Here is a 14,073-nt window from a genome sequence, read left to right on the forward strand (position 1 = left end):
ACAGGGCCGTGCCTTGCTGGCTGACTGGCTTGCCGCGCAGCCGCAGGTCGGCGCCGCTCCCGTGCAATCCTTCTACACAAAGCACCGGCACCGCCGCCTTGACCACCACCCCCTGCCCCCCCGCAGGATCATGCCGCCTCCACGGGTGGTGGAGAAGGCGATTGGGGAGAAGCGGGTCATCAACCACGCCCCCGTGGGCATCTCGCTGTGCCCGGAGATGGATGTGGAGGCCATCACTGCGGGCATCGGTGGGTGCCTGCTCGCATGCCTGCGTTCCACCCCATGCGTGGCTGCAGCACGACTGCGACGGGGGCGGCGGCAGCCGCGTGCATGCAAGCCACGGCGGCAGGGGCAGCGGCAGGCGCTCATCAGCAGCCACAGCGCCGCCACAGGTTCACCCCCGCTTCGCCGCCGTGCCTCTCTGCTGCGCAGAGGACAAAGAGGGGCGGCAGAAGGCGCTGGCCGAGGCCGCCTTCGAGCAGGTGCGTGCCGTGCGCGCATCTGTCGGCGCGCTTTTGTGAGGGCGTGGAGGAGGGGACGGGGGCATTCAGCGTGTTGCGTGCGCGTAATTTTAGGGTGGCTGGCTCAGTGTGTATACAAGTGTGCCCTCGCCGCCAACCGTTGGCCCCTCGCAGGTGTCCCGTGAGTATGATGCCATGCGGGCCGCCATCCGCGACCCCTCCACCCGCGGCCCCGACACCGCCTTCACCCAGCCCTGGCTCGCCTTCCCGCCCGTCGTGCTGGAGTGAGGCCGGCGGGCTGGCTGCCCGCTGCCGGGCCGCCCGCTGCGGCTGCCGGCCTGCCAGAGGTGGGCACCGTGACCACGCCGTGCCTAGGGCCTGTCCGCCTCTCCGTACGTCCCGGACCGTGCCTGCCGTCCCTTTTTTGTCTCGTGGCCTGCCGGCGCTGCTGACGCAGGTGTCGGCGGCACAGTGCTGTGGCTGCGACTCGTTTTCCCTCCCGTATTTCACACTTGCTTTCATTCTCTCCAGATGCCTACTAGTCGGTCTGGGCCGCTGCGGCCCCTTGAACGCCATGCTATTCGTTTGCGCTTTCTATTGACTCAGAATGCCACAATTGACAATGCAATGCCCTGTGGCTTGCGGATGTCTGCTCCAGGCACATAACAAAGCTCCCGCTCTCGCAGCGGTGCAGGGAGGGGCTGATAGCATGGGCGCGGGGGCAAGACGGTGGGCGGCGGGTCAAGGGCTCTGCCCAGCCGTATTGCACCCGGCAGCCAGGCAGGTGTGGGTTGTTGCGGCAGGAACAAAATTGGCTCTCATGCGCAGGGTCAGGGATGCAGCCTGGTGGAGGGTGGGCGGGGCACATGTGCTCGGGGAGGTCAGCGGGCACTGTCAGCACAAAACACACAGCTCAAGATGGGGAGACAGGCAACGGGGCAAGGGAGAGTGGAGCAGCGAAAGCAAGCCGCCGTGGGGGCTTTACACAGAAGGGGCGGCGGGAGGTCACGGGTGCTGTACAGGCTGTGCAGGAGAACCGTCGCGAGTGGGAAGAAATGGCGGCTCAAAAGAAATGGTAGGCTGGCGCTTGGAAGGTGTTGAAGTGTATAGCTTGGCGATGGATTGAACGACGGAGTTGGTGGAGGGTGGCGGCAACGGGGCTGGCCGCGGGAGAAAGCAGTGTCACACGGCCGGCCCGCCGCCCGGCACTGGGCGGCTGCCGCACTCTGTGAGGGCGGGGAAGTTGCAGCTCTTCTGCGTGTCGTCCCACAGCAGGCCCTGCAGGGTGGAGAAAGGATCGGGGAAGGGGGTGGGCAGCCGGCGTCTTCATGGAACAGGTGCCGGATGCCACGTGGGCGCCGGCGGGGAGGCGGGGAGGCACATGCACCGGCGCACCTGGGGGCATGCCAGGATCCAGCCCTCGGAGGGGCCGCAGGTCAGGAAGAGGGAGCAGTCGCGCTGGACTGAGAAGTAGCGGCCGGATGCGGAGACGCCATTGCCATACCCCTGAACAGGCACGGGGGACGGCGCAGGGGTGGGAGAGGGCGAGGGGCTCGCACTTTTGGCGATGGCGATGGCGGCACGCAGTTGGCCAACTCCCCGTTCATGCAGCACGCGAGGCAGGCGCGGGCGAGCTCTCTTCCTACACGGCGAGGCAGCCAGCGGGCCGGCGGCGCCAGCCCTCACCCTGCAAAGGTGCGTGGCCCAGGGCTCGTCCACGGTGCCGCGCAGGGCGGCCAGGGCAGCCAGCACGTCGGCGGGGAGGCCGTCTGGCGGCCCCAGGATGGGCCCCACACGCGGGCGGGGGCCCATCCCACCCGCCTGCTGCTGCTGCTGCTGCTGCTGCGGTTGCTGCTGCTGCTGCCCAGCCTGCTGCTGCATCTGCAGCAACTCGGCGGTGGTAGGCTCGGCCGTGGATCCCGTCCTGCCGCGCGCCAGCTCCTGCTGCAGCGCCACCGGCAGCGGGAACTGCGGCCAGGGGCGCCAGGGCGCGTCGCCGGCGTCCGACCCGCCGGGGGCGATGCGGATGTCGGCACAGTTGTAGAACTGCGGGGGAGGAAAGGATGGGAGGGGTTTAGGAAAGGATGGGCGCGGGGAAAGGAAGGACGGGGCGTGGGTGAGGCATGCCGGCTGGGCGGGTACAGGGATGCAGCTGGCGGACGGCCCGACCTGGCGGGCTGCTGGCGGGAGGAGGCCAGCCCGCCGCGTATCAGAAGAGAGGGAGGCCGGCCCGCTGCCCCGCCACCAGCCCCACCACCCACTCCCTCCTCCCCACCAACCCACACACACATACACACCAAGCCCGCCACCAGCAGCAACCTCTGCCCACCTCTTCTGGGAAGGGGCCTGGCGTGTTGCACATTGACATGCCTGGGTCGCCCCCAACGTAGCCCGGCGCACCTGGCACGCGGCAGCTGTTGGCAGTCGTCCACCACCACTGCAGCAGGGGGCGGGGCAGAGGTTGTGGCAGGCAGGGCAGGGGAGGCAGGCGGGAGGGGTGCGTGGGTGGGGGGGTGGGCCGGGCAGCAAAGGGCAGGCTGCCTGGGCTGCCGGTGGCTGCACATGAAGGGGCGGCGCATGCAGCCGCAACCTCGCACCGGGACCCCCCACCCCCAGCCGCTGCCCGAGCCCCGCCACTCCCACACTCCCACCCGCATGCACTGCACGATGCGCGCACCTGCAGCACGCAGCGCTCGCAGGCCACGCCCTCCGGCAGGCGGAAGCGCCAGGTGTACAGCTCGCCGCTCACTCCCGACCGCACGCCCTGGCTGTACTCGGCCTCGGGCACGGGGCCGCCCTGAAGAGGGGTCCACACGTAGGGGCCGGAGCCGTCCACCCTGCAGCCAGGACGCCAGGGGGCCAGGCGGCGGGCGGGGAGGTGGGGCGGTGGGGCGCTGGGCGGGCGGCGTGGCGACCCCTTGTGTGCGCCACGCGTCGCCCTCAGGAGCAGGTCAGAACCGGCACGAGAGGACTGCACCAGCGCCGGCAGCCTGCCCTGCGCGCCAGCGGCAGAGCTGGCGCATCCGCCTCCCAACCGCCGCCGCCGCTGTCGCCGCCGCCGCCGCCGCACCGCTGCAGCGTGTGCTGCGTGAAGCAGGGCTTGGTGGCGTCGGGGCCGGGGCAGAGGCGGAACAGGTGGCGCCCACCGTGCTGCGCCGAGATGAAGATGGTGAGCTTGATGACTGCAGCAGGGAGGGGGATGGGCCCGGAGCCAGGCGTGGGAGAAGCTTGGGTGTCGGGAAGAGAGAGGCCAGGGGCAAAGCTCCCGGCGGCGGCACGCTGGTCCCGGCAGGCTGGTGCAGCTGGAGTGGGCCGTCCAGCCTGCTGCCTCGCCCCTGCAGCCCAGCTACACCTCACCTGCCCCGGGCGCATTGCTGCCCATGACGGGGCCGGCGGTGTTGAGATCCAGGGTGCCGCAGGCGGGTGCTGCAGAGGCGGGCCACGTCAGGCGGCCGCCGGCGGAGCTGGTGCCGGGGCCCCCAAAGTTGCAGCAGTGGGGGCAGCCCACGCCGCAGGCCGCGCCGCGCAGCACGTTGCGCGCCACGGGCGCGGTCATGAAGCCGTGGCCTGCGGCGAGGCGGGGCAGCAGGGCCGCCGCCAGCAGCGCTGCCAGCAGGGCGGGTGTGGCGTGGTGGCGGGGGCTCATGGCTGCACGGATTGCCAGTGTAATGGATCCAGAGAACGACCTGCAGGCAAAGCGGCGCTAGAGTGACGGCCAGCCAGCACAGCCACAAATTTGCAGCAGCGGGTGGCGGCGGCGGCGGCGTGAGAGGTGCTGGGCTGCAGTCGGGCCAAGGATATGGCGACCCATCACGCATGCCGATTCGTGCAGAGGTTATGTGCGGGTCCAGGGGGCCGCAAACCGTCGGGTGACTTGTGCGGGGGCAAGAGCTGCTCTTGCCGTGCATGTGGTGTGCATGCCACCGGGCCAGCAGAGGCTCAGGCCCTCCCCCCGCTCGCCTGAGCGCTGTTCGGGAAGGATGGAAGCCCGATGGGGCCTTGGTCGGCCCGCTTGCGCCTGTCGGGGCAACTTGACCGACTGGGGCTGGTTAGCCCTGCGGAGTGAACCCGTGTTGGGTGTTTGCTGCGAAAAATAGAAGGTATGCGAGCGCTCGGCAGCGAGAATGGGCGCGATTTAAGCACCCGACCGCGCTGCGTACTGCAGCGGTGCGGCGGCGGCACCGAGCGGATGCCCGGCGCGGCGCTCTGCCTGCTGCAGCGTTGTCAAGCATCGGCCCATGCAGGACATGTGTCAAACGGTGTTTCGATCAGAATACCACGGACCGAAACCCACCGAAACTGCCGCAGCGGTTGAATGGCGGCCCTGCCGCGGAGACGACCTGTGGCGCAGCCTCATTGTCAACACAAGTCCGTGTGCGCTGCTTTACAGGATGTGCTGCTCTGGCTGTCCCGCCAAGAAGCTGGGCCCTGCCTCAGTGAGGCGGAAGCCGAGGGAGCGGCTGCCGGGCGGTGCCACGCCGGCGGCCGCACCTGCCGCCGCGGCTGCCGTCGCCTGGCATGCATCCCGCCGAGTGATGGCCAGCCTGCCGGCGCTGCTGCCAGCGCCCGGCCTGCCCGGCTCCAGCGGCTCCACATCCAGCACCAGCTGCATCCCAGTAGGGGGCAGCAGGTTAGTGAGCCACACATCAGCACGCTGCGCCGAGCTGGCATGCACAGAGCCAAATCCAATCAAGACCGGCAGCGCAGCGGCGCCGCCTCACCGTGGCTGCGTGCTCCAGCCGTGCCAGCCACCCCTCGCCTGCCGCCACGTCGCCGTGCGCTAGCCCAATGAAGCAGCATCCGGGGGCCTGCAAGAGGGGTGTGGGTGGGGAGCGGGCGGGGTTGAACGGCAGGCGGAAGGCAGCCAGCTGCGGCTGAGCACAGATTGGAGCGCCAGCACCGACTGGCAGCAGCGGGCAAGGGGCCGCGAGCCTGCGACCCCGACACCGCACCTGGCCCAGCACTATGCAGGCGTGCAGGAAGGTATCCCAGTCCTGTCGGCTCTGCGCTAGGCAGTGGAGGACCTACAGAGGCAGGGGAGTGTGGATGCAGCAGGGGAGGCTGGACCGGGCCCAGGCAGCAGACACCAGGCAGCCTCCACCGCAGCGATGGTGTGGACGGCGGCGCTGATGCACCCAGCAGATCGCACACAGCGACGCTCAGCCAGCTCACCGACAGGTCATCAGCCACCAGGCACGCGTGGCCGCCGCCGCCGTCGCCGCCGCCGCCGCCGCTGGCCACCGCCGCCGCCAGCTGGCGGTGCAGGGCGTGGAGGGGCGGCAGGCCCGAGCCCAGCGAGGGCAGCAGGTCGAGGACCGTGAGCTGGCCGCTGGCGAGCAGCGCGGGCACCTGCAGGCCCGCCTTGCGCAGCACCTGGGCGTAGTGGGAGGCTGCCTGCTGCGCAGCGAGAAGCACCACGCGGCGGCGGCAGCGAGCGGCGGGCGCCGCCGCTGGGCCGACATGCGCCGCCGCATCGGCGCCTCCCTCCAGCGCTGTCTTTATCAGCTGGGCCAGCAGGAAGGAGGCCTGCAGGTCCAGGCTGTCGCGCAGCAGGATGGAGCCGTGCAGGTCGTGCGATGCCAGCCCCAGGTGCGCCATGGCGATGGGTTGATGCCGAATGTCCTCTCCGCAATTTTGGGTGGACCTGTTTTGAGCTAGCTGAGCGGGTGCTGAGCTGGCGCGCAGCGACCTCACTTGCTGCTGCTCTGATCGCTGCTCGGAATCGAATCATGTGGGGTGGAGACGCCCAATTGGAGGTTGCGCATTGGCATCAGTCATGGCACAACTCCCGAGTCCTGTACGGCTGGCGTTGCTGGTCATGCACGCCGCGTTATTCGAGAAGGGGTGCTGAGTCAATGGAGGCTGTCCGCTGAGACTCTTCATTGCATCCGATCATCACCCCAAAGCAGCGCCTTGACCTTCCTTGAGCGGGCTCCCCAACAACTCCAGTGGCCACCACAAACATGCGGGCGATCGCGGCGGTTCTGCTCTGTTTGGCGCTGCTCTTGGGCTCTGCAGGTAAATTGGGACGCGTTCAAGGCGCGTCCAGGCAAACTGGCACCGAGGGCCAGCCATGGCGCGGCATTGTGCGGCCACCCTTGCATCAGTGCCAGCCACTCCAGGGGGGCGGCAGAACTGCCCTGTTGATCGAATGGCATCCCGCTCCTCGCCACGCATTCAGTCAGCGGCCGCAGCGGCAGGCGGCCCTGGCCTCAAACCATGCACGGGCGCCGACAGCAGGCAGCAGCCGCCTTGCCGACGCCCCCAGCAACCACTGCCTTTGCTCCCAATCCCTCGCTTGCAGCGGCCCAGTCGTATGACAACATCGGCGAGCTGCTGGACGACACCCCCAAGCTGAGCATCCTGAAGGCGGCGCTGGAGGCGGCGGGCCTGGATGAGCTGGCCAGCGGTGAGCGCTGCCTGGCCGCCCGCGCTGGCTGCCGGCTGCTGGCGGGCCTGCGTGCCGCAACGCGTGGCTGCGCTGCAGGCGGCCAGCGTGGTGTTGCATGCTGCCGCCCGCCAGCCAGGCCCTTGTCTCACACTTCAGACGCCCTCAACCCCGCACTCCAATGCCTGCTCTGCCCGCACCCCTCGCCTCCCAACAAGCAGACGATGCGCTGGAGGCTACGCTGTTTGCGCCCACCGACAAAGCCTTTGCGGACGCCATCACCGCCCTGAACCTCACCGCCGAGGAGGTGCTGGGCGACAAGGTGCGGCGGGGGAGGCTGACCGCTGCGGCGCTGCCGTGCTGGCAAACTGGCGGCTGAGCTGAGGCAACTTGCATGCCTCAGCCTCAGCCTGAGACGCGGAGCCCTGGCGTTCAAAAGCTGGTCCTCCAGCCCGCCCGCCCCCCACCTGCCGTCCTTTCTTCCCCCACTTTCCTTCCTCAGGACCTGCTGACCACGGTGTTGTCGTACCACGTGATCCCAGGCGTCGCCGTGGAGGCCGCCGCACTGGAGGAGGGCCAGATCCTGCAGACGATCCTGGAGGGCGCCGCCGGCCAGCTCAAGGTGCGCTGGGCCTGGCCTGTGGGGCGCCTTGCCCGCCCCAGGCCTCGACGCAGCATCCTGCCGCAGCCCAACGCGAGGCCCCCCGCCGCCGTAACACTCCGTCTGCCCCACTCCACCTGCCCCTGCCTGGCCTCCCCTACCGCTGCCTCCTCTTGCGCGGTACCCGCCGCCTGCATGCCTTCCTGACCTCGCTTGCCCCTCCCCGCCCCCTCCTTTCCTCCCTGGCAGTACTACACCTTCAAGGGCCTGCCCCGCCTGCGCACCACCGCCGACCAGGTGGCGCGCATCACCGAGACCGACATCTCCGCCGGCAAGGCAATCGTGCACCTGATCGATGCGGTGGGTTGCGCCTGGGGGTGGCGGCGGGGGCAGCGGGGGGGCACAGCCGGGCAGGCTGGCAAGACGTTGCGCGCTGCGCAAGCACACAGGGTGCTGTGGGGGGAGCCTGGCGCGCGACGCAACCTGCTGCTGTCGGCCCGCCCACCACCTCCTGCGCCTAGCCCCGGCCCTGAGCGGCCCCTGCCAGCTGGCACTGCCCGCTGCTGTTGTTGGCTGCACCAGGCGACACCTGCCCGCGTCCTGATCCCACCAATGCCGCCACCCCTTGCCCGCCCCCGCAGGTTCTCATCCCTGGTGATGAGTTCTTCTCTGCCCCCGCTCCTGGCCCCAGCCCGTGACCTCCAGCCGTCCGGCACTCCTCGGGCCACCATCCATTGGTTCGCTTCTGAGCCAGCCATTTGGTGGCACCAGGCCTCTGCAATCTGTGCATCCTCCCGCTGCCGTGCATTGCGGCGGCCTGGCGTGGGGGCTGCAACTCTGCGATTCCTCCTGATCCCTTGAAATGACCCCCCTAGCGCATTTCATTTCGATTCTTGTTGTTTGGCTGCTGTAATGATGTGCAGCGCAGTTTGTGAGTAGACGCGAGTGGCGCCGCCGGTGGTTGTGCTGCGCTCAGGGCGATCGGCCAGGTTCCTCTAGCAAATGCATACCAGCATGTGTGCGAATTCATGAGCCATCCCAGAGCACAAGAAGAAGCGGCATGCAGCAACAATCGACGAGCTGCTGTGCCTGCTGCGCTTTTCAGCGGCCACAAGCACGGCCATCGCTGCCTGTAGGCCGCCTTGCACCCCGTTTCTAGACTCTCTGCAGCTTTTATCGCCTTTTAAAAACCGTCCAGGGCGGATTGCGAGGCCATCCGGTGCTTCAAGGGGAATCAATGCAAAGGACCATGCGCGTGTTCGCCCTCATTTCCATCGGCATACTGCTGATCGCCGGCGCCAGACCAGCAGGTAATACGGCACCCTGCCGATGTCAACAGGGCTGAGTGGGCAAACGGCATGTGCAACATGGCAAAGCACACAGGTCCCAAAACACCACCATGCTGTTGTTCCGCAACTCCATCCACCAGAAGCATCGAGGCCGCGGTCAGCGCAGCCGCTGCAGGCAGCCGCCCCAGCACCCAACTTGCCCCCCAGCTTACCGCCGCCGCCGCCGCCGCCAATGCCGCAGCTGCCGACGACGACGACCACGCGGCGCCCGGCCCCACGTACGAGACCCTGGTGGAGCTGCTGGAGTTCAAGAACAACACCAAGCTGCTCGTAGCGGCGCTGCAGGCGGCCGGCCTGGAAGACCTCTTGGACGGTGAGCGAGCATGCTGAGAAGTGCGGCGGGTGCTGTTGGGCCGCAGAGAGCCTCTGGTCCAGCCCCTGGCTAGGGAGCGGGACCCACGCGCTCACCTACGTACACCGTGTGCGGCGCACCACCATGCCCACCACCGGCTTCCCCGCCTGCCCGCCCCGCCCTGCTGCAGACGCCACGCTGGGCGAGGCCACCCTGTTTGTGCCTGTGGACGATGCCTTTGAGAAGCTGGCCGAGGACCTGGAGCTGGGCAGCCCTGCAGAGCTGCTGAAGGATACGGTGGGGGTCTCTGTGGGAGGGAAGGGGCGCTGGGCGGGCTGGGGGGGAGCTGGGGGCAGTGGGCTGGTGGTGGGCTGGTATGGTGGCAGGTGTGGGCGAGCCAGTGCCCAAACCTTGGGGTAGGCAAGGTTGCTCTTACGTCTGCCACCTGCCGCCTGCCCAGGCCGCCTCGTCACCTGCTCCCCCCGATCCCTGCTGGCGCGTTGCCCGCCTGCCTGCCAACCTACCTGCCCACACGCCTCCCTGCCTGCCTCCTCCCCTGCAGGAGCTGCTGGCCAACGTGTTGGCTTACCATGTCGTGCCCGGCAAGCTGGTCACGACTGCGGGCGAGGGCAAGGCCAAGGCGATGAGCGTGTACCAGACGCTGCTGGACGGCGCCACCGGGCAGATCAAGGTGGGGGCGCCTGGTGTGTGTGGTGGTGGCGGCCGTGGCAATCTGCCTGCTTCATGCCGGGGTGCTTCTGGTGGATGCACAACTGGGGCCGGTGCCAGCAGGAGCCGAGCAGGCGCCGGCCCGCTTTGCATGCCGAGCGCATCGCTGCCGCGGCCCCTCCACAGCTCCAGCCCCCTCTCTGCCTGCCCGCCACGCCTGCCCGCAGTACGTGCCCCGTGAGAAGGGGCCCAGCCTGCTGACCACCAGCGGCCAGTATGCCGACATCATCAAGGGTGGCGCCGACAAGTTCGCCGCCGACGCCGTGGTGCACTTCATCAACAAGGTGTGGAGGGGCAGAGGGTTGCCGGCGCCGCCCTTGAGGATGCCCTCCAGAGGCCAGGCCCCTGCCTGAGCTTGGCAGCACCGGTCCGCAGCGCGCCCTGGCGGCGCTCAGGGCTGCCCCTCCGGTGGGCATGCTGGAGGCTGGCTGCGACGGCAATGCCTGGTCCTCCTTCCACCTTCTCAATAACTCTGCTCCTGCACTTCTTACTGTGCCGCCACGCAGGTCCTCATCCCGGGCGACGAGTCTGTCGCAGCAAGCGCCCCCGCCCCCGCCCCCAGCAGGCGCTGAGCGACCACGCGCCTCCGGCTAGCCCATGCGGGAGCATCGCCACCTGCCTGACAGCGCAGCGTCCAGCACCAGGAGTGTAAAGCGAGCGATGTGGTGCACCACAAGGCTCAAATGAATCTCTGCAGTTGCTGCCCTCGAATATTTGTAAAGCAGTGGGTGCCGGGCCGAGCAGCCTGTGCATGGCGGCACAGCGCCGGGCGGGAAGGCTGCAGGTGGTTTTGCCTGGTTGGGTCACACAATATATACAGTTGTTACATCTATTCTTTTCCAAATCGATGGCCCAGCTGCAGCAATTTCTATGGGGCCCGCAGGCATGCAACTGCCGAGTGGCGGCGGCGCAGCGTGGCACAGCAGGCGCGTTGGCAGATCTTGGCTTGTCCACGAAGTGATCCTCCCGACACTTGCTACCGGCTCCATCAGTGTTGTGCGCAGCCTGGCCCATCACCCCCCACATGCGCCCTGGCATGGGGCTGCTCCATCTGCTGGCGACCGGCCTGGCGCTCCTGCTGATCTCCGGCGCACCAGGCAAGCTGAGAGCGATGTGTGTGGTTGGTTCCTGACGGCGTTGGGGCTGCTGATAGTGTTCTGGAGAGGGAAGGATCGCCTCAGCCCAGGCCCAGAAGCCCAGTGCCTGGAGGCCTGCTGATGTGATGTGGCATGTGATCACCGCCGGTCTGGGTTGGGGTTGGGGGCCGCGCGCCCTCGCCGCGTTAGGCGCAAGTGACTGCCGCCGCCGCTCGGCTGCCGCCGCCGCCAGTAGCCGCTGCTGCCGCCTCGCACGGTCCCCGATTGCTGCCAGCCACACCAACCACCTGCGCCTCTTTGCCTCTAACCTCACCATCGGTGCCATCGCTTCCACCCGCGTGCAGTGTCCGCCCAGGGTGGGGAGGGAGAGGACGCTTCCGAGTCGGTCGCGGTGCTGGCGGCAGCCAGCGGCGACGCCAGCTGGCTGGCCGCGGCGCTCGAGGCCGCCGGCCTGTCGGATGAGCTGGCGGGTGAGCCGCGGTGGCCGTTAGCCTCGGGCTTGCACCCTCTTGGGCAGCTGCATTGAGCGCTTGCATGGCCGGGAGCGCGGCCAGAACGCGCGCCCGCCGTCAGGCACCCGCGTGCCTTCCGCTGCCGCGCCCCACCCGCCCCGCCATGCTCCGTCCCCTGCCGCGGCGCAGAGGGCTTTGTGGGCACGGTGTTTGTACCCACCGACGAGGCCTTTGGCAAGCTGGCCGAGCAGCTGGGGCTGAGCGAGGAGGAGGTGCTGGCTGACACAGTGAGTGTGTGGGGGGTGGGGAGCGCCTGGTGGTTGGGGTGGGACCCAGGCTCTTCAGCTGCACCTGCTTACTGCGGCGCTCGGGCTGCAGCCAAGACGTCTCGCTCCGACTGCCTTCTCCTCTTTCCTTCAGCCTGCCATGTGCCCTTCACGTGCCGTCGCCCGCTCCTTGTGCCACACTGCCTGGCTGCAGGAGCTGCTTGCCCAGGTGCTGCCCTACCACGTGGTTCCCGGGCAGGCGCTCACCGCTGGCGACCTGGAGGACGGCGAGATCTTGCAGACCCAGCTGGGGGGGCAGGCGGGCGAGCTCAAGGTGGGTGGTAGGAGGGTCGCAGGGGCCTTGCGTGGCATGCATGGGGCTGGGCATGCATTTTCAGGGCGCTGCTTGATGGGGGGCCGGGACAGGAGAGGCGCCACGTCGCTGCAGATCCTCGGCTCCCTTGGCCTCCCCTCCTGTGCTGCTCTGGCTTCCTGCCCGCCACCGCTGCAACCGCCGCCCATCTTGCCCGCGCACTCCCTTGTACCGCGCCTCCTGCCTGCAGTACACGGAGGTCAATGGCAACCCGCACCTGGGCACCACCTCGGGGCAGCGGGCCAAGGTTGTGAAGGCCGACCTGCAGGCCGGCTTCGCGGTGGTGCACCTCGTGGACAAGGTGGGGCAGGGCGGCGGTGGGCGTGGCGCGGTGCAGGCGTGCGCTGCTTGCCTCTGCCGCCTGCCATGCGCAGCAGCCCAGCCCATGCTGCTGTGCTGCCCAGCATGCTGTGCCTCAGGGGCAGGCCTGCTCAGCGTACCGGCACCCACCCATGCCTCCATGCATGCTGGCCTGTATGTATGCGCAGGTGCTGGTTCCGGGCGCCGAGTTTTTCGAGGGCGGCGACTTCTCCATCGCTGAGGCGCCCGCTCCAGCGCCAGAACCCGTTCCGGAGCCCTCCCCCTCGCCGCCGCCGTCTCCGGTGCTGTCGCCGCCGCCGCCCTCGCCGCTGCCGCCCCGGCCGCCCCTCCCCGTCGTGCTGTGCATGCACGTGGTGGAAGCCGGGGAGTTCCTTTCCTCCCTGGCAGAGGTGAGCTGCCAATCTCCTCCCAGCTGCCCGCTGGCTGCCATGGCGGCGTGGTGCACTCGCCTGCGTCGGCGGCGGCCCACCACCACCACAGCCACAGCCGCATGCCCGGTGTGCTGTGCTGCCAGCTCGCCTGCCTGCCTTTCTGCCAGCCACCTTGCCTGGCCTCCCAAGCTCCTCACGACCTGCCCCTGCCCCTCCAATCAGACCTACGCCACCACCAACGACGCCCTGCTGGCCATCAACCCCCAGATCACCAAGCCCGACTCCATCCCCCTGGGTGGGTGCCGCTGGTGCAGTGCCTCACGAGGCAGCACAGAGTGTGCTGCCGTTCCACGCCCGCCAGCGCCGACTCGCCATGGCCAGCGACGCCCCGCCCGCTGTGCCGCCGCCTGTGCAGGCTCGACCATCAATGTGCCCTGCAAGAAGGCCTGAGCAGCGGGCGCCAATTGGACCCGTCGCAGACGCCACATCCAGACCGAGCAGTCCTCAGTTGCAGAGCTTGCCCAGAGGTTGCCCCCATTTCAGGGCCGCCAGCGATGCATTTACAAACCCACACGCGACTCCGCCATTACAGGTTGCCCGCTCCTCTCCAGCAACGCGCAGAAGCTGTGCCATTTTAGATAGAGACGCCGGTAGCTCAGTAGCGTAGATCGACGTTACAGAACATGTCTACATTAGAACGCGATTGTTTCGGCATCTGGACTAGTCATTTTTATGCTTTGCCACGTACCACGGTGCACAGCAGCAGGATTCAGCGCTGCCATTCATCCTCTTCTTAGAAGGGGCCATTTCCATTGATTGATTTGCTTCCTTTGGTGTGTATCTCCGTATGTACACGTTGTAACCGAGCCTGACCAGTGAATGCACGCGAGCTGCGCCACCAGGTCAGCATGCGCAGCAGTCGCAGCAGGCAAACCAGGGGTAACAAGATGGGCAGATTCCCCCAAACTGGAACCGGGTGCATCACGCGCGACATCCTGGTCAGGCGTGCATTCGACCTCCACAGCGCCCCCCCGTTTGCGCGAACTCGGGCATGCGGCTGTTCACTCTGCTGGGCCCCGGCCTGGCGCTGCTGCTGCTCTGCGCTGCACCAGGCAGGCCGCTGCTGGATCGCTTTGGGGTGGGTGTCGGTGGCGTTTGCGCAGCGGCCATGTTCGACACCCGCGACAACTGTGTGCCTGGAGTGTGCAGCTGGCTTTTGGGATGCCGCCAGCATGCCGCAATCCGAGCTGGGCCATGAGCGCATCGGCCGCATGGCACCTGCTGCGCCGCCGCTGCCACCGCGTACTGGACACAACTCACGGTCCCCGCTTGCTGCTTTGCATCCCCCCCCCCCCCCCCAAAAAAAGGGGCGA

General features: G+C 68.3%; 6 protein-coding genes across 6 annotated transcripts in view; 5 read left to right on the forward strand and 1 right to left on the reverse strand.

The window, feature by feature from the left end:
* Positions 1-749, forward strand: part of CHLNCDRAFT_143437 (hypothetical protein) — a gene marked incomplete at both ends in the record, with an annotated part of 7,321 nt that extends 6,572 nt beyond the window's left edge. The window contains 3 exons of the mRNA XM_005848961.1: positions 127-248; positions 433-482; positions 636-749. Coding sequence (XP_005849023.1) covers positions 127-248; positions 433-482; positions 636-749 — 286 coding nt within the window. The remainder of the gene's footprint in view (positions 1-126; positions 249-432; positions 483-635) is intronic.
* A 314-nt stretch (positions 750-1,063) lies between these two features.
* CHLNCDRAFT_51191 (hypothetical protein) lies at positions 1,064-6,059 on the reverse strand (the record flags this gene model as incomplete). Its single annotated transcript, XM_005849168.1, has 12 exons — positions 1,064-1,162; positions 1,671-1,739; positions 1,857-1,967; positions 2,148-2,507; positions 2,791-2,898; positions 3,139-3,298; positions 3,532-3,643; positions 3,819-4,028; positions 4,953-5,067; positions 5,183-5,269; positions 5,414-5,464; positions 5,634-6,059. 12 exons carry the CDS (start codon positions 6,057-6,059, stop codon positions 1,064-1,066), a joined length of 1,908 nt encoding a protein of 635 aa, XP_005849230.1.
* A 475-nt stretch (positions 6,060-6,534) lies between these two features.
* On the forward strand, positions 6,535-8,148 carry CHLNCDRAFT_143440 (hypothetical protein; the record flags this gene model as incomplete). Its single annotated transcript, XM_005848962.1, has 6 exons — positions 6,535-6,547; positions 6,766-6,870; positions 7,071-7,171; positions 7,352-7,471; positions 7,700-7,810; positions 8,092-8,148. The coding sequence occupies 6 exons, from the start codon at positions 6,535-6,537 to the stop codon at positions 8,146-8,148; spliced, it is 507 nt and encodes a 168-aa protein (XP_005849024.1).
* A 551-nt stretch (positions 8,149-8,699) lies between these two features.
* Positions 8,700-10,392, forward strand: CHLNCDRAFT_143441 (hypothetical protein; the record flags this gene model as incomplete). Its single annotated transcript, XM_005848963.1, has 6 exons — positions 8,700-8,760; positions 8,981-9,112; positions 9,282-9,388; positions 9,654-9,782; positions 9,988-10,104; positions 10,327-10,392. The coding sequence occupies 6 exons, from the start codon at positions 8,700-8,702 to the stop codon at positions 10,390-10,392; spliced, it is 612 nt and encodes a 203-aa protein (XP_005849025.1).
* A 650-nt stretch (positions 10,393-11,042) lies between these two features.
* CHLNCDRAFT_143442 (hypothetical protein) lies at positions 11,043-13,150 on the forward strand (the record flags this gene model as incomplete). The annotated part of the gene is made up of 8 exons (XM_005848964.1): positions 11,043-11,064; positions 11,262-11,387; positions 11,559-11,656; positions 11,850-11,969; positions 12,199-12,309; positions 12,497-12,718; positions 12,923-12,995; positions 13,116-13,150. 8 exons carry the CDS (start codon positions 11,043-11,045, stop codon positions 13,148-13,150), a joined length of 807 nt encoding a protein of 268 aa, XP_005849026.1.
* A 782-nt stretch (positions 13,151-13,932) lies between these two features.
* The window catches only part of CHLNCDRAFT_143443 (hypothetical protein), a gene marked incomplete at both ends in the record, with an annotated part of 1,893 nt that continues 1,752 nt past the window's right edge, over positions 13,933-14,073 (forward strand). The window contains one exon of the mRNA XM_005848965.1: positions 13,933-14,002. Within this exon, the coding sequence (XP_005849027.1) occupies positions 13,933-14,002 (70 nt within the window). The remainder of the gene's footprint in view (positions 14,003-14,073) is intronic.

The sequence above is a fragment of the Chlorella variabilis genome (assembly GCF_000147415.1).
Source record: "Chlorella variabilis unplaced genomic scaffold CHLNCscaffold_6, whole genome shotgun sequence".
Classification (NCBI taxonomy): domain Eukaryota; kingdom Viridiplantae; phylum Chlorophyta; class Trebouxiophyceae; order Chlorellales; family Chlorellaceae; genus Chlorella; species Chlorella variabilis.